The 26,776-nt window shown below is 34.7% G+C and overlaps 4 protein-coding genes across 7 annotated transcripts; 1 reads left to right on the plus strand and 3 right to left on the minus strand.

Moving 5' to 3' along the window:
- The first annotated feature begins 4,134 nt into the window (after positions 1–4,134).
- On the plus strand, positions 4,135–6,543 carry LOC133284813 (pentatricopeptide repeat-containing protein At3g49240, mitochondrial). The gene is given in 3 exon segments (XM_061481919.1): positions 4,135–5,971; positions 6,198–6,253; positions 6,255–6,543. Coding segments are annotated over 3 exon segments (1,890 nt in total). The 5' UTR covers positions 4,135–4,188; the 3' UTR covers positions 6,306–6,543.
- A 538-nt stretch (positions 6,544–7,081) lies between these two features.
- LOC133284757 (E3 ubiquitin-protein ligase SINAT5-like) lies at positions 7,082–9,892 on the minus strand. 2 transcript variants are annotated; one of them, XM_061481825.1, is made up of 3 exons: positions 9,357–9,892; positions 8,323–8,709; positions 7,082–7,660 (listed from the first exon to the last, which is right to left on the minus strand). In XM_061481825.1, the coding sequence occupies exons 1-3, from the start codon at positions 9,576–9,578 to the stop codon at positions 7,301–7,303; spliced, it is 969 nt and encodes a 322-aa protein (XP_061337809.1). In that variant the 5' UTR covers positions 9,579–9,892; the 3' UTR covers positions 7,082–7,300. The 2 variants fall into 2 exon arrangements, with proteins under 2 accessions (XP_061337809.1, XP_061337817.1); XM_061481833.1 differs by lacking the exon at positions 8,323–8,709.
- A 2,691-nt stretch (positions 9,893–12,583) lies between these two features.
- On the minus strand, positions 12,584–19,252 carry LOC133284743 (CLP protease regulatory subunit CLPX1, mitochondrial). 2 transcript variants are annotated; one of them, XM_061481812.1, is made up of 15 exons: positions 18,554–19,252; positions 18,406–18,467; positions 18,144–18,247; positions 17,697–17,776; positions 16,877–16,927; positions 16,213–16,287; positions 16,043–16,120; positions 15,806–15,862; positions 15,061–15,131; positions 14,866–14,965; positions 14,660–14,764; positions 14,247–14,309; positions 13,851–13,973; positions 13,065–13,217; positions 12,584–12,983 (listed from the first exon to the last, which is right to left on the minus strand). In XM_061481812.1, exons 1-15 carry the CDS (start codon positions 19,037–19,039, stop codon positions 12,915–12,917), a joined length of 1,677 nt encoding a protein of 558 aa, XP_061337796.1. In that variant the 5' UTR covers positions 19,040–19,252; the 3' UTR covers positions 12,584–12,914. The 2 variants fall into 2 exon arrangements, with proteins under 2 accessions (XP_061337796.1, XP_061337803.1); XM_061481819.1 differs by having other exon boundaries at positions 18,144–18,239; positions 18,554–18,690.
- A 2,240-nt stretch (positions 19,253–21,492) lies between these two features.
- Positions 21,493–26,412, minus strand: LOC133284846 (protein DEFECTIVE IN MERISTEM SILENCING 3-like). 2 transcript variants are annotated; one of them, XM_061481965.1, is made up of 8 exons: positions 26,282–26,412; positions 25,198–25,338; positions 24,908–25,022; positions 24,179–24,416; positions 23,772–23,963; positions 23,363–23,683; positions 22,440–22,662; positions 21,493–21,939 (listed from the first exon to the last, which is right to left on the minus strand). In XM_061481965.1, the coding sequence occupies exons 1-8, from the start codon at positions 26,306–26,308 to the stop codon at positions 21,904–21,906; spliced, it is 1,293 nt and encodes a 430-aa protein (XP_061337949.1). In that variant the 5' UTR covers positions 26,309–26,412; the 3' UTR covers positions 21,493–21,903. The 2 variants fall into 2 exon arrangements, with proteins under 2 accessions (XP_061337949.1, XP_061337942.1); XM_061481958.1 differs by lacking the exon at positions 26,282–26,412 and having other exon boundaries at positions 25,198–25,429.
- Between the last annotated feature and the right edge of the window lie 364 nt (positions 26,413–26,776).

Consider the following 26,776-nt stretch of genomic DNA (forward strand, 5'->3'; position numbering starts at 1 on the left):
AATGGAAATGAAAACAATAGAATAATAGTTAAAACAAAATGTGGTGAAAGAGAAACAGTATATGAGATTAGTGTTTATCTATGTAGCACCGATATAGACATGTGACACGCGACACGACACGACACGACATGACACGACACTCCGACACGTTAATTCTAAAAAATGTTAGATTTCGACACGTTAAGACCCGTTTTGATATTAAATAATATTTTTAATTTATGTAGTGTATATTCATCAATTTATGTAGTGTATTTTTAATATTATATTTGATATTCAATAATTTAACAAAAAAATAAAACTAAACTTATAATATTCATCAATTTTCCAAAGAAACATAAGATATCCTAAATATTTATATTAAACTCAATAAAATGATAATCGTAATCCAACGAATCTACCGGTTGAAACTAAAAATTCAACGTAACACAATCTTTGAATCTTCTTTTGAATTTCTATAACGCGTGTTAGAGTGTCGGGAAGTGTCGGTGTGTCAGAGAGTGTCGAGAAGTGTCGGACACGACACATAATGGTTTTTGAAGTGTCGGTGCTTCATAGGTGTTTATCATGTTGTAGGAGATAATTTTATTTGTTACATACTCATAAAATGTGTGGAGTCCATGTGATATTTTCTCTCTTTTCTCTTCGCATGGCCGTACATGGCTCTCACATATTTTTATGTGTGTAGGAAATAAAATTATCTCCTATAACATAAGAAACATTAATTTCAATATTAAAATAGTGTTATACTAAAAAGAGATAGACCTTATTTTAGTTGTTTTATAGTGTGTAATACATTAAGGGTTTTACTACTCTTCTGTTACCGTAAATAATTGTCTTATGCTATACATACATAGAGGAATGTGCAATCTTTTTTTTTTCAAAAAACAATGGGACCCATACTTGAATTTGACTGTGCAGGAAATCCAAGTTCTCACAAGCAAAATGAGAAAAATAAATTCCATACATACATTAAATTGATATGTTCATTGTCAAAACACAAAAGACACAATTGATGCTCATGTTATTGGACCCTTGGTCTTCTTTTTTGAGTTGAATAGAAGACTTCCTGAGTTCCTTCTTCCTGTTTACTCATTATGACCATATTGCTGGACACTTGATCATGTATACAGCATATAAGTGATGCCCACTGTATTATAGGATAAATTCTCCAAGTTAGGGGCATTTGGGAATAATACAATGAGTTCATGTATATTAGCTGGGCATAGGCTAGGATTTAGGTGGCAAAACAAATATATAATCTACATGTTGAAATCCAAATTGACTTCAACCTGTTTATATTATTATGGTGTGAGAAAAAAACACACACGTTATACATTTTCTTTTTATTTTCTTTTTCTTGCTCCTTTCCTTTTGAAGTTTGCTTTAGGAACTTGATAAGTTCAAGTGATTCACAAGACCACACACACTTGATGACCATATTATTATTGGACCTTGGTCTTCTCCTCCGAGTTGAATCAAAGACTTTCTTCCTCCTATTTGCTGTATACAGTGTATAAGTGATGCCCACAGTACAGGGTAAAATATCCAAGCTAGTCAGGGATATATATTGTAATATACAATAAGTTCACGTTAATTAGCTGGATATAAGCAAGGAGTTAGGTGGTAAAGCAAATATAAAATCCACATGTGGGATTATTAAATGTTTTTCTAAAGTCCAAAATGACTTCAACCTTTTTATATTATTATGATGTGAGAAAAAAACGCACGTTATACATTGTATTTTGTTTTATTTTCCCTTTTGTTTTGCTGTTTACCTTCGTAACTTGATAAGTTCTAATGATTCACACGACAGCTTCTCTAACCGTTCAGTTCAAAACAACCATTTGTCCATTCCATCTTTTTAATAAAACGTCCCCATCCATTTGATTTTTTTATGCTTTCAAAGATAAGCAACTTCAAGTTGCACATATAAGATCTTATAACAAGACAAATGTCATACTTTTATACATATACTAAGCATAAAACAAAGTTCTGGCGTTTTCATCATAGTATAGCATGCGTTCATAATTTGTTTCGTGTATATATATATGATCTGACCCTATATATTTAGATTATCAAATGCGTTCTAAAGTCCAAACTGACTTCAACCTATGTATGTCATTATGATATGAGGGGGGGAAACAGACGTAACGCATAGTCTTTTTTTTTTTTCCTTTTTTTTTCTTGCTTTCCTATTGGAGTTTAGTTGGGTAACGTGATAACTTCAAGTGATAAGTCAGCTTCTTTACCCGTGCAATTTGAAACAACCACTTGTCCATTCCATCTCTTTCAAAAAATGTCCCCTACCTTTTATTTTTTATGCACTGAAAGATAAGCAAAGATCAAGTTGCACATAGAATATCTCATAATAATTAACTAGACAAATATCATATTTTTAGGGTTCCCTTCTTCTTCTTCTGTAGTAACTGCAGATAACTTATCTGTAGTAAGCTCAATACGACGTCGTTTTGGGCTGAAAATATGGTGTGTTTGTAATTTTAATTTATTCCAGGGTTATTATAGTCTTTATAATTATAACTTTTTAATTTTTTAATCCCAAAACGACGTCGGTTTGAGAGTAAATATAGATAACTTATCTACAGCAACTGCAGAAATATTTTTCTGTATTTTTAATGGTACAATACAAGCAAACAAAACGTTGGCGTTTTAATCATTATATAGCATGAGTTCATAATTTGTTTTGGGCAAAAAAATTAAAATATTACTATTTTAATAAATAATTACGAATACATAACTGTTTCGAAATTATCTACGAATTTATTGCACTCATTCACGCACAAATTAGGCATGACTATTCACGTCCAAATTAGACGTGACTCTCAAGGCATTCACGCCTAATTTAGGCGTGAATCATCTGTTGTTGACACGTGGCAAAAAAAATTAATAGTTTAACCGTAAAACTTTATAAGGCCATAACTTTTGACTCGGGTATCCGAATGAGGTAATTCTTTTTTTAATTCCACATAAATTTTCGAGATCTACACAATGACATCTCATTTGATATATTTTATCTCTCACAAACACAATTCAAATTTGCAACAAAGAGATGGCACCAAAGTGGATTAACTCATCTATAAATAAGATGACACCAAATCTTCTATTAAGTACAAAACGCAATCAACTCCTATAACATTAAATTCGAATAATCTCCAGCAAATTTATTTGAATTGGCGACAATCTGTAACCAACTTATAAAATTACAACACAATCAGCTCCTAATAAATACAAAACACAATCAACTCCTATTAAATACAATATGCAATCAACTTATTGGAGGTTATTTGAATTTTGAATTTTGAATTTATTGTTATAGTACCATTGTTGGGCGTGAATGAGTGCAATATATTCGTAATTAGGTTCAAAACGACAACTTATTCGTAATTAATTATTAAAATATATACAAATTTATATAATATTCTACCAAGTGTTTAGAATATTTATTTAATTAATTTTTTATTAATACAGATTTTTCAAATTGATTTTTGAGTTTAAATCACAAATTAAATCTTTATTTTGTTTTTCTTATTAATAATAATTTTTTAATTTTTTTCGGTAATACACTATATAATACAATTATTGCAAATTTGAATTGTGTTTGTGAGAGATAAAATATATCAAATGAGATGTCATTGCATATATCTCGAAAAGTTATGTGGACTCAAAAAAAGAATTACCTCATTCGGATTTTTGAGTCAAAAGTTATGACTTTTCAAAGTTTTACGGTCCGTAAGTTGACCTTTTTTGCCACGTGTCAACACCAGATAATTCGCGCCTAAATTAGTCGTAAATGCTTTGGGAGTCACGCCTAATTTGGGCGTGAATAGTCATGTCTAATTTGAGCATGAATGAGTGCAATAGATTCGTAGATGATTTCAAAACAGTTATATATTCATAATTATTTATTAAAATAGTAATATTTTAAAATTTTTTTTTGCCATTCGTTTTGTGTAAAATGTTTCATATCTGTGTATCAGAGTCAAGCTAAACAAGAGGAAAGGCAATTGGTGTTAGTATTGGGCCTATTCATAATAGCTCAATTCTAGCTTACTGGCAAGCCCACATATTTAATCTTTCCCGAGATTAGGTTAAGTGAAAGCTCCAATTCCAACATCATCTTCTTTTTTTAAACTCAAAACCCTCTCTGAACCCTATCTTTGGATCCAAACCATGGCTCTCTCCAAAGCTACCTTCTTCATACACCTGAGAACCGTCGCCAACCATCGCCGACCACCATCTTTTGTATGCCTCCGCCTGCTCTCCTTCTCCTCCCCGGAGGAAGCCGCCGCGGAACGCCGCCGCCGCAAGCGCCAACTCCGCATCGAACCCCCTCTCTCCGCCCTGAACCGCACCCGGCAACAACCCAGACCCCAATCCCAATCCCCACCCTACCACCAGAACCCTAGCAACCCGAAACTCCCGGAACACGTGTCCGCCCTTACCGGTCACCGCCTCAACCTCCATAACCGCATCCTAACCCTCATCCGCGAAAACGACCTCGACGAGGCCGCACTCTACACGCGCCACTCCATCTACTCCAACTGCCGCCCCACCATCTTCACGATCAACGCCGTGCTCGCCGCTCTCCTCCGCCAGTCGAGGTACAACGACCTCCTCTCCCTCCACCGCTTCATCACCCAAGCCGGCGTCGTTCCCAATATCATCACTCACAACCTCGTCTTCCAGACCTACCTCGATTGCCGCAAACCCGACACTGCTCTCGAGAACTACAAGCAGTTCCTCAACGATGCCCCAATGAACCCTTCACCCACAACCTATCGCATTCTCATCAAGGGCTTGGTCGACAACAACAAGCTTGAGCGTGCCATGGATATCAAGGAGGAAATGGATTCCAGAGGGTTCGCCCCTGACCCTCTTGTTTATCACTATTTGATGTTGGGTCATGCTAGGAACTCTGATGCCGATTGTGTTTTAAGCCTCTATGAGGATTTGAAAACCAAACTTGGAGGGGTTGTGGATGATGGGGTTGTGTTTGGGAGCTTGATGAAGGGGTATTTCCTTAAGGGAATGGAGAATGAGGCTATGGATTGTTATGAGGAGGCTATGAATAAGAAGAAGATGAGTGCCGTTGGTTTTAATTCGGTGCTTGATGCACTTAGCAAGAATGGCAAGTTTGATGAGGCATTGAAGCTGTTTGATAGAATAATAAGGGAGCATAACCCTCCTACTAGGTTGGCTGTTAATTTGGGAAGCTTTAATGTGATTGTGGATGGGTATTGTGCTCAAGGAAGGTTTGATGAAGCAATTCAAGTTTTTAGGAGCATGGGTGAATATCGGTGCAGCCCCGATGTGTTGTCGTTTAATAATTTGATCGAGCACTTGTGTGATAATGGGATGATTGTGAAAGCTGAGGAGGTTTATGGAGAAATGGAGAGCAAGGGGGTGAACCCTGATGAGTTTACATATGGCTTGTTGATGGATACTTGTTTCAAAGAGAATAGGCCTGATGATGCAGCTGCGTATTTTAAAAAAATGGTGGATTCAGGGTTGAGGCCTAACTTGGCTGTTTACAATAGGCTGGTTGATGGCTTGATTAAAGTTGGGAAGATCGATGAGGCTAGGTCTTTCTTTGACCTTATGGTGAAGAAGCTCAAGATGGATGTTGCTAGCTATCAGTTCATGATGAAGGTGTTAAGTGAGGCTGGAAGGTTGGATGAGGTGCTTCAGATTGTTGATACTTTGTTGGATGATAATGGAGTTGATTTTGATGAGGAGTTCCAAGAGTTTGTTAAGGGGGAGTTGAGAAAAGAAGGAAGAGAAGAGGACTTGACCAAACTGATGGAGGAGAAGGAAAGGCTGAGTGCTGAAGCTAAGGCTAAGGAGGCTGAGGCTGCGGAAGCTGCCAAAAGAAGTGCAAGAGCTGCAGTAGCTTCTTTACTTCCATCCAAGTTGTTTGGGGATAAGGAAACGGATTCAGAATCTAAACCAGCGGGTAAGATTCAAGCTCTCAATGAAGAGGACTTGACCAAACTGACGGAGGAGAAGGAAAGGGCCGACAGGCTGACAGCTGAAGCTAAGGCTGGGGAGGCTGCGGTTGGGGAAGCTGCCAAAATAAGTGAAGAGCTGCAGTAGGTTCTACTTCCATCCAAGTTGTTCGGGAATAAGGAAAACGGATTCAGAGTCTAAAACAGAGGGTGAGATTCAAGCTCTCAATGAAGAGAGCACTGGTGCAACTAGTTCTGAGTCAGATTTGGCAGAGAAAACAACTGAAGCTTAAGGGTTTAGATGATGGAGAGGCTAAAAGTGATGAGCAACTGAGCAGGTAACAGCTTGAAGTTGCAACTTCATGGTGCTACATAAGTATAATAACTTTATGGTGCTTATATGAGGAAGTAGAATGTTAGTGTCAAAATAGTTTTGAATCATCACCATATGTTACCAACTTTTTGAATCATTCGACATGTAATTAAATTTGCTGGAAAAGATTATGTGATTTATGATTTGACCATTTTACAGTATCGTATTATTGGGGTATTGGTCTAAACCACCTTGAAACTTCCCATATTCCTCTCCCCTTTACATCAGCCATTGGAACTATTACATCTTTTATGTCTAATATGGAATACTCTCTCTCTGGAAATTATGATGGACTTTCTTAACTGCAAGTGTGGCAACATAGATATATTGGTGTAGACGGCAGATTGAAAGCTATAAAACACCGATACTCCGAATTTTTTTCCCAACGTATCCGATACGCGTATCGGAAACTGGTCGTATCGAGAACGTGTCGAAAATGCTGTTCGGTGCTTCATAGGTTGAAAGAATGATAAAACAACTTACGTACACAGCGAGGGGCTATGAACAGTATAGTGCTTCAAAACCGTACTTCTGTTCAGCTACTAATATTCTCACTCACACACTTCCAAACATCTGTTACAAACCAAATTACCAAAATTTCAAAACAAATCATACAATTTAATCTAATATGCGAAGTGACATATACACAAATGCATTGATTCGGGAACCAATGAACTATAACTCTATCGGAATTTTTGTACCTACAATTTGAATTTTGAAGTAATGCAATTGAATTGATGACAAGTGGCACCAAACTTAACTTCAGGGTTCAGACCAAGAAAGACGAATTCCAGTTCTGATCAAGCCAATTTTAAAGGAAGAAAAACTTGTTTATTACATAGCTTAAGAAAACTGAAAATTTCAGAGCCACCTTAGTACCTTTAATCTATTACAAGAAGCAAAAAGTTGGTGTAAATACAGGTGTCCCAAACACAGACGATGAAAATGCCCTTCAAATAACATGTCAGCTAGAGAGATTTGGTACGCACACACCAGCATCTGCATTCTGTTCCTTCCATATTCTTCCCGTAACTCTGAGTTTGAGCTCCTTCCTATCCCCACCAGAGAAAAAAAGGGCCATATTTCGTTGAATAATGAGACCGTCATGGCTATCCCTGACTTTACGGTGGCTATCCCTAATACTTCTTGGCGTCCCCTCCCAAATGAGCTTCCTGCCATTGGCCCCAACCTCTAGGCTATAGCTATAGTTCCGAGCCTCATTCTCATCACCCATAAAACGAAGGAATGCCATGTAAACAGGGGCCATGCCAAGCTGGAAAGCTTCAAAATGAAGGCAGAAATATTGGCCAAAACAATGAAATACCTACCAAAGAAAATATATGTTGGCAAATTAAACAATCAGAGGCAGCGAGGAGTATATACTGAGATAAGACTAAATGTAGCAGCTAGATGATGAATCAACATAAAATTGTCCTTTAGCCATCATTCTTTAACAGAAGAAAAATAAAATGTTTAACAAATCAGATGGGACGGGTACATGTTTGGGCCATGTAAAACAGAAATATAAGGGAGTGACAAAAATAATTTTCATGAGCATTTAAAAGCATTTCTCCATAGCATCAGTTCCCTTATCACTCCTCACAACTGCCCACCAATATAACTTTCTTTTTTTGGGGTAGATATCAATGTTTTCGAAGTTCTAATGAACCCGATTAATCCAGTATCGGGATTGAGCCTCTCCACCCTCCCAGGAATAGAGATTCTCACGAATTGAACCTACTATCTTTTTGGTAAGTCAAATTCTGGGATCTGATTGGGTCACCACTGGACCAACAACTCGTGTCCCACCAATATATAACTTTGATGAGAAAATAGGAGGGGGTAGTGAACATCAGAAATTCTATCCCCATGAACCACTCCCCCCACCCCCCAAACGGCAAATATATGACAAAGTGAACAATCTGACCCACCCCTGCAGCTCTGGGTTTCCAAAAATGAGATAAAATGATGTGATGATACACTTACCGTGAGCATCCAGGTTGCATTCTCAACTTCACGGGGATTTGACTTCACATAACGATGGTTGAATGTGCATCCGGTGTGCATGTCCACCTTATGATCGTCCCTCAAATGAGCAACAAGGAAGGGAATGTCCCCAACAACAGAACACTCTGATCCAGCATAAGGACAACTATATGGTCTAAAATTACATACTGTCTCATGCTTAAGCTTGCTATAGTACGGAAAGATTTCTGGACATCCAAGGTTGTAGTACTTGCAAGGTAACTCAAGTGATTCAGCCACCTTCTCCAGTGCCAGACACCTAATATCTCCAAGCTCCTGTCTACAAGTGGGACATCGGTTGTGCACCCTTGTTTTACATGTGGAACACAGTGTGTGGCCATTGTGACACTGCAAAGAAACTAATTGTTACATTTTCTCCCCATTTTTGGCATATATACACATTTTGCAGCTTCAATCATGACAAGATCAACTTTTGCACAACTCAATTGAAGAAATTAACACGAACTGCAGAATCAAAGATTAGATAAAGTATTGAAGATCGGTAGTAATTTTGGCCTATAGCAACCCATAGATCCAATGCTTAAAAACTCACAAGCTTCACTTTGTGTGTGTGTGTAGTAATGTACACAATATTGGAGATAATATAAATGTTAGAGATATAATAAAGTTACGTGACTTCATCCAACGGAGAATAAGTTCATGACATGGTATTAAAGCTTTTATGACCAAGTCTAAAACTAAAACTGCAACAGAAATCTTTCCAATGCCAAATACAGACAACAAGGAAGACATTAAAATCTGACAACATAGCAAATTCCTCGACTTGACACCTTACTACCACGAATTGCAAGTATTGTCATAATTCCAAAATCATCATCGAGGAGCCACCAAATCCAATCAAAACCTCCAAAACCAAATCTAAGGTGTCCTTATACCCCAACCCCAAGAGAAAGCCAAGGAAAAAACACAAAATCTGCTAAAGCAAATCCACTCAATCCAAGGCAAATGAGAAGGAGATTGGTGAAAGAATTAACCTGATGAATTGGTGGGTACATTGAATTAGTACACACAGGGCATTCTAACAACTCATGAACGCTGGTTGCTGGAGTAATGGCGGTGGGGCCCATATTATTATTGTTATTTGTGCCTCCATTGCGAGGTTTTGTGGAAGAAAACTCAGAGTGATGGTGAGGGTGGATCTCATCCTCATCCATGCCATCCAAGGATGACACACACTCAATGCTGTCCAAGTCCATCAACTCACCAAAACCTTCCACTGGTTAAGGAAAAAAAGAAAAAGAAAAAAGAGAAACACCCAGTTATCAAAATCGGAAATTTCGCCAAATTAATTACCTGGGTATTCCCCTTTTTTAATCTTCTTCCTTCAGTTCTCTTTGTTCTTCTTTCCCCCTTTTTTTCTTTCTTTTGCTTTCCAGGAAAAAGAAGAGGTGAAAGAGAATAGGTGAAGGAAGATGGGGATGGACAAGAATCGATAAATGGATGAATGGGAGGGTTCCGAAAAACCAAACTCCGTTCTGGGCAAGAACAGGTTCTTTTCTTCGTCTCTCTCTCTCTCTCTCTCTATGGTTGTGTCATGCTGTGAAGAGAGAGAAGGAAAGGAGGACCGTTAAATTTCAGAAATTAGATAGATCCAACGGTAAATAAATTTCATCTAATCTGTTTACCAAAAAAACAAAAAACAAATTCTTCTAATTTTTATTATTTGTTTGTTCTTTTTTTGTTTGGTAGTTTGTTTCTTTTAAGTTAGGGGAACAATTTCTTATGTTAAAAAAAGACAATGTTGTTTCTCTTACACTAATAAAAAGTTGTCCTATAAGCTTTTTTTTTAGTGAGACCCATATAAATATGAGATAATTTACTTCCCTTATAATATGAGATTAATAACACTTTTTAAATTAAATCAAAACTCATAATTACAGTACTTTTTTAACCCAAAAAAATATACTCACTCCCGTATATAGTGTTGTTATGGACCCGACAAAGGTCCACATTCTAGAAGGCCTAAATATGACTAATGGTTAAGAGAAAATTAAGGAAATATTCTTTAATTATACTAATCCTACCACGGCAGCAATAGATCAACAATTGGACCTCAAATACTCCTGAGAGGCCCAAAAGTCCACTTTTGTCAGGTAACCCATATATAAATAAGGGATTAAACCAATAAGGTACACACTCTAAGCCCTCCCTTAGCTTGTCACTGTGCACACACCCCACGTCTTGGCTATGTCGTTATATTATAGTGCACAATGATCCGCTTATCTTTAGGATACCTCTCCTATAAATACCTGAAAGAGGACAAACAAATCCAATATTAAATTACACCTATTCATAGTTCCTCTAATATTTATTCTGAATTCATACTTTTTTAGTGAATCCCTAATTCATATTAAGACACAATGGAAGAATTGAATTGGTCCACCCACTTAACCTTTTACCTCACCCTGTTTTTTTTTTTTCTTAAAAAAAAGCATAACAACAATAATACACAAGGTACAATAGTACAATATTATTAGCCCTTTTCATTGTAAAAATCAAGGGAAATATTACTCTCCTTTTGCATAAGATTACTTCTCTCCTACTCTCTCACTTCGATTTCCGCACCTCACTTTTTTCTTTTTTTTCTTTTTTCTTGTAATGGTGGGACCCACCCATTTTATCTCTACAACATAAGATACCTATCTTATGTTGAAGGAGAATAATAAAACCCAAAAATCAAATAACTTTTTTCTTAGCCCTTTTCATTGTAAAGAAAAAAGTTATTTGATTTCGAAACTCCGATTTTTTAATTAGAATCAGTGATCATTAATTATGTTGGTGGTTTACTTGATTTTTACCTATTTTTCCTTCATAGTTTCCTGACGCAAGTACGGTTTGAAGAGTTGTTTTTTATACACAGCACAGAAGCTTCAGCATATAATCTTTCTAATTCATCTAAAAATAAGGTTGTTTGTTGTTCTAAAATAAGGTTATGATACACACCTAAAAAATGAAAATAAATAATGTTTTTAAGATGCACCATTTAAAGTTGTTTTAAAATTCATTTACAGTTAGACGTTAATTTATAATAGAACTAGTGTTATTAATAAATTTGAAATGTAAGAAACCATCCAAGGCATCTTAATATGGCAGAGCCATCTTATTCGCATCGATGCAAGGCCGTAATCACAGGATGAACCTCCAACTCTCGTCACGTCATAGAATTTGACATTTCGAAAATGAAATGCTTTTTTTTTTTAATCATGCTTTTCTGTTTTCTCAACCAACTTTCTAAAGCTGTTTATACTTTATACTACTAAGTATGATGAGATAGGTTATATTCACAAACTATTTTGTTTACAAATTCTTACAAATTACACTATCTTCTCCCGGGAGAACACTGGTTACTTTATGTTCTCCCAGGAGAACATAGTGTAATTTGTAAAAAATTTCAAAAAAAATTTGTAAACGGATCATTTCACGAGTATTATTGGTTTTGGGTTTTGGCTTCATTTTCGCCACACTTGGTTTTTCTTTTCATGCTATTATTTTAGATAAATTGATATGGCAATAGCAAATAGTAAAGTCAATGAATAACACTTGGAGCACATTACATGACTGACAAAATTAGAAAAGTGTATGAAAAAAAAATGAGACTAATTATATTTAAATAATATAAAATTACATAAACATAATATATATGTAGCACTTTACATCACATCACATCCCATCCCATCAAAATTGCATAACTTTTATTTAATTATTTCCACTTGCGGAAAAAAGTATAATGTTGCTTTGATAAACCTGATGATGGTCTCAACTTTCAAAAGCAAATAGAGAAAGTTCATGTGTCTATAATATATATATAGAATATGGGTTTTATTTTTCTTATGTTGCATGAGACAAGTTGTCTCATGCAACACACAAAAAGTGAATGGAACCCACTAAAAAAGAAGAGAGAGAAAATAAAAAAGCGGGTCCCACCCATTTTTTGTGTGTTGCATGAGACAACTTATCTCATGCAACATAAGAAAAATAAAACCCATAGAATATTCTTGGTCGGCAATAGGGCATAGGCCATTAAATCTTTACATAGAACTGATAGAAGCTACCAAATTCTGCAATTATAGTTTCATCACGTCGAGGATGCCCACTTATTTTATGCAGAAGGAGATGCACCTAACTAAAAGGAATCATGAACTTTCTAAAACACTCACCAACGAAATGCCCAATAAAACTTGAAATTATCATCATATTTTATTCAATAGGTTATGTTGCATGGGCAAAATGTAGAACAAAAACCAGGAATGGACCTGAATCATCTAGTGATATACATTTTTTTTTTATTCCATCAATGCTATCCAAAACTTACACAAATGAATCAGGTATTGCACACTTAAAAAAGAGGTAAGGGACATTTGGTTTACCTCACTATGATTTGTGCTAACGAAACTAACCATGGGAGGTGACCATCGAAATAGTACACTGGCTTCGATCCAAACCACATGGGGCAATCTGAATCTAACCCTTTATATTACTCAACAAAAGTATCAACTAGTTATGTACATAGATAACTACAATAAATATCAGCTTTACATGCTGGCAACGATGGATGCAAGTTCTGTCTCTGCTTCATTGTCTCTGCTTGATGCATTCATGGTCTATGTGCAAAAATAAACATGATTAGGAATTACTTCAATAGAAGCAAAGAGAAAATTTATGTTGTCGCAAATTATACACACCTCTGAATCAGTTTTTTGCTTAGAAAGATAGCGATCCAATGCACCTTTACCATAAAAGATTTTGGCCCCTTGCCCCCTTCCTTCACTTCCAACAGCCTCTTCATCAACAACAACAGCATCTATAATATCTTCGCCTGTTCTGATGTCAGGAATCTGCATAAAAAATTGAACAAACTAAGGTAAATAATCTACACAATTCATGGTGCAGTTACTGCAGTACAATCCAATATGCTAAATTCCTAATAAACAATCCGCAATTGTTGCTTGTGGCTCATCTGTGTCACCCTTGTTATAACCACAAGTACAGAAAAGACAAAAAATAAGAGGTGGGGGAGGTGGGGTTCTGAAACAATCAAGTGATCATGTTTTTACGACATTAATTGATTCTGACAAGAGACATTTAAAGTACTATCATGAGCTAACCAAATGAACATTAGATAGTATAAATAAAATAAAATGGTAACTGTAATTAATGCACTGCTTCGCATATTGGCTACAGGAATATACCTATTTTGATATATCACAGTCCCACCCCAAGTAAAAAATCATGGTTAGTAGGTAGTTCAAAATTTCTCTATTCTCACTATTTTCTACATAGAAATAAATAGAGGTTAACATGCACAAGGGTGAGTGCCAAGACCCAGTGCTTAAAGGTTGTCATGTGTCATTAAGTTTTACTGTCTTTCATGTTATGCAGCCTCTCTGATCCAATAGACAACACCTGCACTCCATTGTCATACACTACAAACAAATTATTCATCTTAAGAATAAAAAAATATAGCATACCTCATACATGGCATCTACCAATACACTTTCTAATATTGACCGTAAGCCCCGAGCACCGGTATTTTTAGATATTGCTTTTCTGGCAATTGATCTTAGAGCATTTTCTTTAAAATGTAGCTTTACCTGGGAAACAAAGTACACATCAAATTATTGTAAGAACAGCCATTTCCATCCCCAGAAAGCTATGCCAATTATTACAAATATAAATGAGCAATCAATTCCCCCATTCCTTAAAACTACCATGAACAAGCAAGAAGAAGGTTTGTTTATAAATGGGACGACCCATTATGCCTTCAGATTCTGGATCAAGATGTATCAAGTCCAGTCTTGTAGCTACCCGTGCTTAAACCACTGTAAAATGCACAAGGGAATAAGATAAGGCTGGTAAAAGCTTACTCCATTCATTTGGAACATTTTCTTGTATTGCTTCCCAAGGGCATTCTTTGGTTCTCTGAGGACCTATAGAACATATTCAGAAAAGCAATGAAAGTTAAAAGCATCAGTGGCATTAGGTGTTGTGAAGTTTAAAAAGAAAGCACTTTAAAAGATATAATTAAGTAAACAACACAGTTTAACTGACTGAAGGGAAAGAAAAAAATTCAAAACAATGCCAGATCAGTCAATAATTTTGCTCATGAGAATGCCAGTCATTCTGAATTTCTCACTCACCATCTCTCATTCTATTTTGTAATCAATCAATTGATGCTTAACCCACTACATTCAGTTGTCAACACAGCCAAATTAGAAAAGCATTACAGGTACAATTTTTTTGAGTGACCAAGTTGAATGGTTACTCATGCATAGCCTACCTGAATGAGTTGATTTTCAGTTAAAGCTGACAAACTGACAAGGATAGGAAATCGCCCAACAAATTCAGGTATTAAACCATATGCAATAAGATCACTACTTTCAACCTGCCAAAAATAATAATTTTCAATGATGTAAAGATCCAACTTTAATCTAGTTGGGTTAGTTAAAGCCAGTATCCTTACAATATCTGTCATATGAAACTTACAGTTCCTAATAATGATGATGCAACAGCAGCATCCGTGACACTGCCAGTCCTCATGCTTGCACGTACAGGTGCCCCAAATCCAATAGAAGAATCTTGACGCCTGAAAGGGAATCAAAGGAGTTACTAGTTACAGAAACACTGCACACTTCATATTATTAATATCACTACCGTAAAAAATTTCAGGATTTGTGCAACCTTTCTGAGATTGTTTTCTCTAAGTCAACAAAGGCTCCTCCACAAATGAAAAGTATATTTTTTGTGTCAATCTGTGAAGAGACACAGATGGCACAACAGTTATAAATAAATTAAAAACTGCAGTTAGCTCTTTGCAATATAGAAGGAAACTAGAAATAAATTCAACCCACCCAGAGTGCACAGTTACATACACATTCTTAAATATTGAAATGTGATTGTGATGGGGTCCAGCCTATTAAAGTATATAAAAGGGATAAAAGGAGGAGGAAGTGGGCCCTAGCTCAGACATTCCATTGCAATCTATTCTAACTGACTCTAACAGAATGGGTGGCATGGGGGTGGGTTAAGCGGGGGTGGAAAAGGTGGGAACGGATATCTGGAATCTTGGCTTTTGGACTTTGGAATTGGGAGAGAGTAGAGCCTCTCTAATTTCTCTACACTAATTTTTCCAGTCTCCATTGTAATCTTTTTCATTTTTTTCGTCAATTTGATATTCCCTGCATTTTAGCTGATTTAGTTCCCTGTACTACTGATTTGTTCATTTTCCTGTACTGTTGAAGATTAAAATCGGTAATACACAACTCTGTTTCCATTTCAGTAACCCTCTGAGTTTGAGATTTGTTGATTTTGCCTCGAGACCCTATCAGATTGCACCCATGTACCAGTGCCATAAACATAACTGATAGTCCCTACAAGCATATAAATTACCATAAATTGCAAGACACAAAGATTAATGTACACATACCTGAATATTGTCACCTCTGGGATGCTTTCGGGCTCCCTTCTCAGGAACATTGACAACCTTAATTGGAAAGAATGCGACAGGATCAATATACAATGAATTACTAAAAATACAGAAATAAAAAATAACCAGGTGCTTTAACAATCTTTGACTCTGCTGTTCCAACATCATGTTAGCAGCAGTTTAAAAAAACTATAGATCAACTTGCTTTTAGTGTTGGTCATTATGAAAAGAACTAACCGTTCCCTCGAGCATCTTCAGTAATGCCTGCTGAACACCTTCACCAGAGACATCCCTACTGATATTAAGGCTCTCAGCCTGAAATGTAAAGAGTAGATGTAGAAAACAGCGGACAAATATATGGTTTTGAAATTTGTAGGAAGGGAAAAAAAGACATAACAAGGGGGAACCTTTTTGGTAATCTTGTCAACTTCATCAATGTAAACAATGCCTTGCTGGGCAGCTGCTACATTATAATCTGCAACCTAGAAATAAACTTACGCAATGTTGATTCAGACTACAATTTGTGATGCTATGTTAATCTATGTTTCTTTCATCAATCTGCAGCTAGTCCCTTGATTTCATGAAAGAAACACTAATATTTTTAAAAATTAATAGACCATGGACAAAACCATATTTCAATTAAAAACTGAAGGGAGTTGATAGAATAAAATAATTCCAAAATAGCAGAAAATTTTGCAATAGCACGCATAAGTACAAGTCAGCACTCAGTGCTATGTTCAAATCATAAAAGAATAAGAATTGAAACCTTATGTTCTTTTGAATCACACATTAACTTTAAACCCGATTTATGTTCCACATATAAGTAGATCTGAAATCCACTTCTCATGGATAAGGCTTTAAAACATTAAAGAGCAAGGAAATATTCTTCCAATTTTTCTTATAAATTTTTTGTTCAAATTATCAACATCAACATCACTTTTATCTCTAGCTAGTTGGGGTCTGCATTCAATGAACCCAGATAAAAGCAAAAACAGATTGAGAGAAAAGAAAATATTCCCAAATTATAATGGTGTATAAAAACAACTAGTCATCGCACATTAGAGTATTTACCACAAGGAGCTTGTATAATATGGACTCCACGTCTTCTCCAACATAACCCGCCTGCACAAAGGTGAAATTGGGTTTAGACTGGTAACAGAAACATGTAGCTTCCAATAAATAAAAATTAGGAAATGTTTTTAAAAAATGCAATAACATATGGAAAATGCATGTCATCTAATCATGGGAGGAAAGGAAAGGAAAGGATTCCCAAAGTACCTTCAGGGCTTTTTCGAATTTGATAAGAGAAAATGTTTATGATATATATCTCAATTTCTTTGTGTTTAGAATATGCAAAAATTGTTTATACACCTTTTGAGCACATAAGATCACAGGATGGCATCAATATGTGCATTGTTCTTTATGGCTGAAAATTTACAACCTATAGGGTGCATTAACAAGTCTTTCTAAAGAAGAAACCTCCAGATATAAACAAATAATTATTTCCTTCCAATTAGAAAATAATATAAACTATTAAAAAGACCCTCACCCAACACCTTAAGATTTTGGGTTGAATTAGTTTTTTACATGGTATCAGAGCTTTAGTGACCATGAAGTGACAAGTTCGATCCTCACCACCCCCACTTTCTAGTGAAATTAAATAAGCACAAGGTAAACCAAAAATTGGGTCAGTGCAATATCTACACTTCAAGCCCAAAGGGCTCTTGCGTGAGGAGAGGGTGTGTTAGAGAATAATATAAATTATTAAAAAAGTCCTCACCCAACATCTTAAAGTTTTGGGTTGAATTGGTTCTTTACATTTCCCCACTCCCCTCTTTTCTTTTCTTTTTCTTTTTTAATCAGAAGACAAGAATAAAGCCCACTAACTTGCCTGAGTGAGTGTAGTTGCATCTGCAATAACAAAGGGAACATTTACAAACCGAGCCAAGGTTTTGGCAAGTAATGTCTTCCCTGTCCTTGAAAAAGCATCAAAGAGAAAATAGTTAGACAAGTAACAAGGCATTAATGTTTTTCAAAGAGATGAAGATGGAAATAGAAAAGGTCTCAAACTCTGTTGTCTCCCCCATTTATTTAATTTAAAGACAAGATTTCACTGTAGAAATTATAATCAAAGGATCCAGCACAAAATTTGAACATATTAGTGCAACTGAATGAACTAAATCGCTAAGAGTCATCTTAGCTCACTCGAACACTTTGTACTTCCAACATCCAAAGCATGATATACATTAACATTCTATAACACCATGAAAAACGATAATATACAGAATTAAAATAATATAAACACTCCAACAGAAGGAAAAGGCAAAAACTAGTTTACCTGATCCTGTTGGTCCCATTAGAAGGATATTGCTTTTCTCAAGTTCAACTCTATCATCATCAACAGCATCAGCTTTACCATTATTACTTGAATCTCCTGCGGGCCTAACATTCCAAATAGTAAGAACAAGTAAAAAGTAGTATCTACATACAATTAACAGAAACAATGATAATTACTTTACAATTTACACTAGCACCAAAAAAAGAACTGAAAAAAAAAATTACAGTAAAGAAATGACAACAAGCTGAAGTAATATACTAACCACTTGGATGAAGATTCATGAAATATTCTCTTATAGTGATTATAAACTGCCACAGAAAGCACCTGCAGATACAATTGAGGGTGGCACAAATGAGACCTTCATTGAAAATCATTGAAAAAGAAGGGGCAAAAAAGAAAAAAAGTGACACCTTCTTGGCCCTCTCTTGTCCAATTACGAATTTGTCAAGCCCCTTGCAAATTTCCTTCGGAGTTGGGAAATTACTCCCCAAATTGGACCCACCCCAGCACCCATCCTTCGAATTCGACGACCCCGAATCACCGGAATTCGCGGCACCTCCGCCGCCGCCACCACCGGTGGAATCCAAATTGGAATTCCCCGACCGAACAACAATCCCGCCGCCAGACCACACTTCTGGCGGGTCCCCGACGGAGCCAACAACGTTGTACCTCCTGCTATTATCAGCGAAATGGGTACCCTTTGGAGCGAAATCGCCGCGGAGAGAGAGGGGTTTGAAGGAGGTGAAGTGGTAGAGGGTGTTGATGAACTTGGTCCGTGGAGTGAACGTGCCACCCGCGTGCAAGTGGTTGAAAACCATGTACCTGAAGTGGGAAAGTGCGAGGGTCGCCGTTTCTTTGTAACTGTTATGCTTGGATCGAAACGCAGCTGCAGCCATGGGAGAAAGTTGATTGTTGTTATTGGGTCAGAAGATTAAATTGAAAAGTTAGGATTTTTGGGTTGAAGATAGAGAATCAGTGATGGTCTTGGTCATGGGGTAGTGTTTGTAAATTGTAAGAACTAAGAAGAGAGGAGAAAATATTTGTCGAACTATAACATGTGGGTGAATCGAGAGAGAGAGAGAGAGAGAGTTAGTTCAATCTCTCTCTTACTTTGCTTTGCTTTGCTTGTGGAGTTGAAAGAGAATTGAGATCGCGGTTAAATCTTTCCTTATTCCTTTATTCTTTTTTCATGTTTCTATTTGATTATTGTTATTTCGAAAAGGTTATATTTATTGGGTTTTTTCTTTTGATATTTTAACTGACATAAGTTATATCATTTTAAAAGAGATAGACGTTACTTAAAAAAAAAAAAAAGAGATAGACGTAAGAAATGAAAATTATGAGAAAGAAAATGAGTGATTTTTTTAATTTAAATTTTAAATAAAAAATATTTTCTTATGTCTATCTCTTTCTTAAAATGAGATAATTTTATGTCATTTTAAATTACAAACACTTTTTTCAAATTTATAATTTTTTATCTATTATACTATGTCTAACCGATAATATATTTTTAAAAGTGTATTATTAGTCAGATATAATATAATTTGTAAATTCGTAAATAAAAGTTTGTTAATATAATTCTACTCTTATTATTATTGTAAATAAAAAGCGAAAAATATTTTTTGTTTTGTTGTAAAAGTTTTTTTCAGACACACTTGTATTAAAGTGGTAATCTTGGACCTGTCTCAAATTTTAAATCAGTTCATAAAAAACCCATCGAATTACTAGGAATAATTTCCAAAAAAAAAAGAGACAGTGAATTTCGTTATAAAAAGGAAAGAAAAATTCTTTTTATAAAACTTATTCATTTTTATATGAATATCCCAAAAAACAAAATTCAATAAAAACCTTAAACCCAAATAAAAACGCCACGGCACTCTACCTAACCGCCTCAAAAAATTTGTTTTCACTTTAACCCACGAAACTACGTTAAGAAAGGTTAATTATTATTATTTTTCTCTAAAAAGGTGAGTTTAATGGTATTTTGAGTTATTTAAAATAATTTCAAATGTACATACTTAAAAAAACTCAAATCTTTAAAATGAGTCAACTGATAACTTTTCTAATTATTTAAAATTTTAAATATATTAATTGTTTCCACTTTTCATTACATTTTTTATTTTCAATTATTTGATGGAATTTAGATTAATTTTTTAAATGAATTTATCATTACTTGATTTATTTATTTTTTCTTATAAATTTAAATATCTATCTAATTATTGAAGAAAAAACAACTAAAAAAAGAAGGGTTCTATAACAGTATATCTCTCAAAAGTATTAAACTCATAGAGTAAAGAAATTATAAATTAAATGTTTTTTGTGTTTTCAATATATAAATATATGATACGTTTGGTCACTTCATTCAATATAAGTAATAAAAAAATTACGATGAGTTTTTCTAGAATAATTTTGCTTTACACGGTGTTCTTTTTGTCTTTTCTTTATTCTTTAGGTGATTATGAGAATTATTAGACTAACGCTTTAGATGAAGAGTCATATGTGGAATCGTATAAAATTAAAAAAACTCAATTCGAGTTCATTAAGTAGTATAAGTCCAAGTTGGAAGCTGCGAGGAAAAAAATAAACTTGGGGTGAATTTTTTTTATTTTTTTTTGGTTTAATGAATTTTTATATAAAAAAACAAAGGCCAATCAAAACATAAAAATAATGTTTGATTCGATTCAGTACAAATCTTCATACTTAAGCATTTTATTTTTATTTTTATTTTTTATTTTTCAAATTTCTTTTAACTAAGATGATTCAGTTCGGTACCGAAATGAATATAATGAGTTATCAAAAAGATCACTTTTCTTAAAATAAGTATGTATTAAATTAGAATCGATCTGAGAGGTTCAAGTCAAAAATTTTGTTTCCAATTTGTACACTTTGGTTTATAAGTTCGAAGGAGTGAATTATTTTGTCGCCACTCTCCTAGCAGGTGCAATGTAACCTCTATTCCTCTGGTCTAATGACCAATGCTATTGTACTAAAAAAAAAAATGACCAATGCTAACATCAACTGAACCAAACATGCGAATGAAAAATATATCCAACCTAGTCACAAATTGATGAATTTTGAGTTTATCTTTATAAATTTATACTCTCTCTCTCTCTGTTTGGTAAATTAAACTCATCCATTTTTATCAAATCAATGTTATTCTGTCTAACATTCTCTTGAAGTTTTTTTTTTTTCTTTTCCACTTTAAATGATTCAGACATCATTAAACTAAACAATCCACTGACTCCTACGTGAAACAGAGTGGGGGCGTTGGGTGTCCTCCAGAAAATGTAGAAAAAAAAAATGGCATTTTCTATGAATGAAAAACTAAAACTAAAAAGAGGGGGGGGGGGAAATGCTTAACATAGATGTACAACATTCACAGCCTCCAATCACACTCAATACAGAAGAGTATAATGGACTAATTGATATACAAAGAACCAAGAAAATGGTTGTTCTAACCTGTACGTCTTGTCTTGAAGGGTAATCAAATCTGATACTAGTGTCTTAAAGGCTAATCTGATATTTCTTCACAGCAGAAATTGAATAAAAATGAAGCGTTAACTGAAGAATGGCCTCTAGCTTCAACAACAAAAAAAAAAAAAAAAAAAAACAATGTGCTTGTTTTCTATCCAAAATTTATGAGAAGATTCTCCTTCCAGAGCCAGATTATAAATTGGATAGGAGCTACAAGCTCATGTACAAAAACAAGTTGCTAGTCACAGGCTCTCTTCTTCATACCTTGCTGCCAGCCTTAATTTCATCATCTAGATGTGAATCTGTTAGGAGCGGTCTGAACCTGAGAGTGACATTAGATTAAAGAAACATATCAAAATGGTAAGTTATATCACAATTCAAGACTACAATTTAAAGCCATCTTACTTGAAAGCTCCCATCAATTGAAACAACTATGTCAACCGGATATTTTTGGAAAACGTCAACCAGATATTTGCATGAGCTTGCAAGTAGATAATGTAATATAAGCATGCATCAGTAAGTTACTGTTTTGTTGATTAATCCATAGTCAAAACCCATTGGAGTTTGATAGTACTTTAAAATATCCGAAAAATAAACCTACCTTAGATAGAAAGGATCTTTAATGCACTTAATATAATAAATTTCTAAAACATTTAGTAGAAGTAGAAGTAATTTACACAGTTTTAATTTTTACACAACCAAAACAACTTGGAAAGATTAAAACAAAAAATGAATAAATAAAACAACATTCCACACCTTCAAACCACATTCAAGGTTTTATAAATCACATAGATCTAAAATTTCAATTTCCAGACAGATTACCTCAGTTGCATAGGATGAACTTTGTGCCAAAAACTTAACAAACTCATTCCTCTTTTTATTGAAATTGAACTTTGCCATGTCCAACAACGTCCGTTCCCTTTTTAATTCCTCCAGAATCTTTTCCTTCTTCCATGTCATTTCCTTCAATTGTGTCTCAATTTCAATGTTGTTATCAAGCCCCATTGATTTTTCTGGTGTGGGGAATCTCACATGTACATCTTCCCTGCACACCCCAACACCCCACCCACCAAACAAACACACACAAAAAGAGAGAGAGAAGGGAAGATATAATTAGTATGACAGTTAATAGGTCACTGGTTTCTAGACAGTAGAGACCAATACAGGTTTTATTTAAATTCAATTATTTGATGATTGCATTCTTCTGGAAACAAATTACAACAAATAGCATTCTGATGTTTCTAAAATGAAGCTTACTTTTTAACAAGCATTTTTAAACAGATCTGAAAAATATAAAATCAGTTCTTCAACAATAAAAACAGAGAATATATCAACTCGAGCCTATATAACCTTAACTTTACAAGGTTCAATGAGTATATATTGAGGTTCCATTTTGTGTGACAACATAATTCATATCATATCATATGGGTTTCTATATAAATCCTTGTCATGGTCCTCATGGATAGCATTATTCTTGTAAATTACAGTTAATCCAGCTGAATCACATCTTAGAAATTGAAGAAGAAATTTCCATGGGATACAATTTCAAGAAAGATTATTCTCCATTAGCTTTTTTTTAATAATGGAGAACACCAAAGTTATTTACATTCCCAATACAGCACAATGTAAGGTTTCAACCTGTCATATAAAGATACTAAAAAAAGAGATTAGACATAATGTAGATACTAAAAAAAAAAGATTACACATAATGTATAACTAAATAAATATGCCATTCATACACTTACCTATTACCCAAGGAAAATACACCACAACTCCTAACCATTCCTCCATCTAAAGAAAGAGCTCCATCACTTATGCAAGGAAGTGCTTGTAGCATTTCAGCCCTTGTCTTATATACTTGAAGGCGAGAAAAGAGATTATAAAACAGAGTTTCTCTGAGGCCATAACCACTGGGAGTTACACAAAATAGGTTTGAGCTGTCTACACTAATCATATTTACAGCAAAGCCAAGAAATCCAGCTGGACACTCCCCATTGGGTAATCTTGGGTTTAAAATGTCCAACTTCCGCTGTGGATCATCAACCACATATTTACCAGCATAAGGCCTAAAACAAAAGAGAGAGAAAAAAAGTTCAATAAACACTAATTTATCCACAACAACAAATGAAAAACAAAAGACTCTTGAAGTCATGCCTCAGAGATTCAAGACATATCGCTAGAAATCGACCATCCAAAGCCCTTCCAATAGAGGCACCTAGCCCGTGAAGACCGCAGCTTTTATTTATGCAGCCTTCCGTATCATACATTTCAATAGCTTTAACTCCTTCATAAGTTCTACAAACAATTGCCAGCATAGTCTCCACTCCTATATACTCTGAGAAAAGTCTGTATTTCAAATAAGTATAGTGAAACTACCTGCTTGTGTGCTTAATCATATTCATAGATATTAGCAAGAGAGTAGCAATACAGAGAAATATATTATTTTTCATCCTGTTTAAAGATAACACCACTGAGACTGAAGAAACAAGAGAAGGTTTTACAAGGTTGATATAAGGGCATGATTTCACAAGCCAAAAAGTAAATATTTATGCCAAATGTACCTGCTAAGATTGTCATCCTCTATTTTGCCCAGCATAGCAACAATACCCACAACATCCTTTGTCGGTGTAAGATGAGAAACCTGAGCTCCATGACGAGTCTTCAGCTGGCACAAAATACCAGCAGCAGATTTTTCATGCTGCAATATCTGTTTATTTACCTCTTCATCGGTTGTAGGGTTGGGATTGTCCACATTACCAATCTTGGTTGTACTTGAAGACTCTGATTTCCCAATAGTAACTATGAATAGGAAAAGAAAAACATAAATGACACCCAATCTTCGCAAGTAGATAATATTACATAATAGGGAATAAAAGATCATTTACACAGAAAAGAAACAAAATTTAACAATTAGAAAGTTTACCGCATCTTAATAGAAAATGACTACACTTGATGTATGCACTTCAACTTTCAGTCAAAACATACTGTAAGTTGTAATATCAACAATGCTCCAAAAAATTTAAAACCAAAATACTTATGTTTAAATAAATAGATAAAACAAGTTTAACATTCAGAACCTCTGATGACCAACAACTATATCATTGGCAATTTACTTTTTGTCAATGGAATAACTACCTTACAATTGCACACAACAATATAAAAGCTTGCAGCATTGATTCAGTTAATGCACCTTACATAACAAGGACCATGAATATTTTCATGATAAGTAGCATCTTATCCACTTGCCAAACAAAGATAGAAAATTCCTTAAAAAGTACAAACAAATGTACCTTGCAAATTACGAATTGAGTCTTCCAATTTGTTTCTTTCAGTGTTCAAAAGACTTATGCTGTCCTCATGCTGCTTAATTTTTATCCCTGACTTACGCAGATCATCTTGCAGTTTCTGCAAGAATTACATTGGTACAAAGTAAGTTTGTATAAATTATCATCACTCAATTAAAATACAGACCTAACAGAACAATATGTCTTCCATACACACACATATATATAAGCTACAATTAGTAGAGGAAAAGAGTCATCCTTTTCGGATTTTAAAAACAACATAAAATATAAGGTACTTGGGAATGTCGGAAGAAGTAGTCTGCCTGTTGATATCCTCCAGTTTGCACATTGTCCGGTGTACCAACAGGGTCTTCATTCAAATTCACCGGCACCAATGCTGAAGACCCTTGGATGGATGGTGCCTCTGTATGAACTGACTGCTTGCAAATATAGAACTTATTCACATATAAAAATACAGATAATACTTGCACACATGAAAATAGCATCAATAAATACTACTTCAGCAGGTAGACGGTCCACAATGACATAGAATTAGGCTATTGATGTGTGTGTCTATAATTGCCTTCTTTCATTAGATATAGAAGTACAGAGAAATATAAGTGATGTTCACTAAGTGACAACGACTTTCAAATAAATGTAGGGAAGTTAACATAAAAGTTTTTATTCGGCATTTTTTATTTTATTTTTAAAAAAAATGTACTTGCGTCATGAAAAACAGACATGCACAATGATCATAACTCGTGAAAACCATGTTGAGTTTCAAAGAAAGCTGAAAGGGAGAAAAATAAACTTCCAACACTTCAAGGTTAGCAGGGGAAGGGGAAAAGAAAATGAAAAAGAAGCCATCAAATGATCAAATTATATAAATATGGAAAAAAATATTTCTCTCCAGCGTTCACATAAAAGTGAGTGGGTTCTATTAACTTTTTCTATCTCTTCTATTCACAGAGGGAAATGTTAAACCCTATAAATATATGTATGTGAAAAATAAAATGCAGGTTGCTTGCGTAAAGGGACTTTCATTTTTTCTTGTTTTGCCACTACACGCGAAGAATAGTTATAGACCCTAAAATTAAGTTGCAAGAAAGTAATTTAAATCGCCATTGCAAAACAAAATTCTCCAATTGAATGTTTTTCTAAGCCCTTCCAAAGGCCTCAATGTTGAAAACATGAGTTTCTCTTTGGGTAACCCAGAATGTTTATGAAAAGGAAATTCACAATTAACTACAAAGAAGACTACAGACACTGAGACAGTGGTTTCTTTTTCTTTTCTTTTTTTTTTGTCGGAGGAACCAAACAAGAGAAAGAAAAGGAGGAAAATGTAGAGAGAGAGAGAGAGAGAGAGAGAGAGAAACAGACCTGGTTGGTGATGGGTGATGGAAACATGATTCGGTGAGTAAGAGAGCTCTGAGTCCGCGCAATGTCAAGTTTCAGAAACGAATGGGGGCGAAGAGAATGTATTCTCTTCCTTTCTCTCTCTTACTCTCCACTTCCTCTAATTGTAATTTTAAGGATATTGCGTCAACATTCAAATTATTACTTTAAATAATATATATAATTTTTTTTTATTTAATTCACCAGTGACGTAAATATATTTTATGCATAAAAATTGTTTAAAATAACATGCTGACGTTCTGAGAATATTAAAATTTTAACAAAAAATAAAACTCTTATATTATATGAGAAAATTTTATAATAATTTCTTATTTTAATAATATTTTGATATTATAATATTTTATTAATTTGCTATATTAAAGGTTATGTTTGCAACCTATTTTCGTTTACAACTTCTTACACTCATATCTTAACCGTTGATTTTCGTCAATCAACGGTTAAGATTTTCGCAAATCAAAT

The sequence above is a fragment of the Gastrolobium bilobum genome, unplaced genomic scaffold (genome assembly GCF_033153095.1).
Source record: "Gastrolobium bilobum isolate Gb01-03AN ecotype WA unplaced genomic scaffold, APGP_CSIRO_Gbil_v1 utg22780, whole genome shotgun sequence".
NCBI lineage: Eukaryota > Viridiplantae > Streptophyta > Magnoliopsida > Fabales > Fabaceae > Gastrolobium > Gastrolobium bilobum.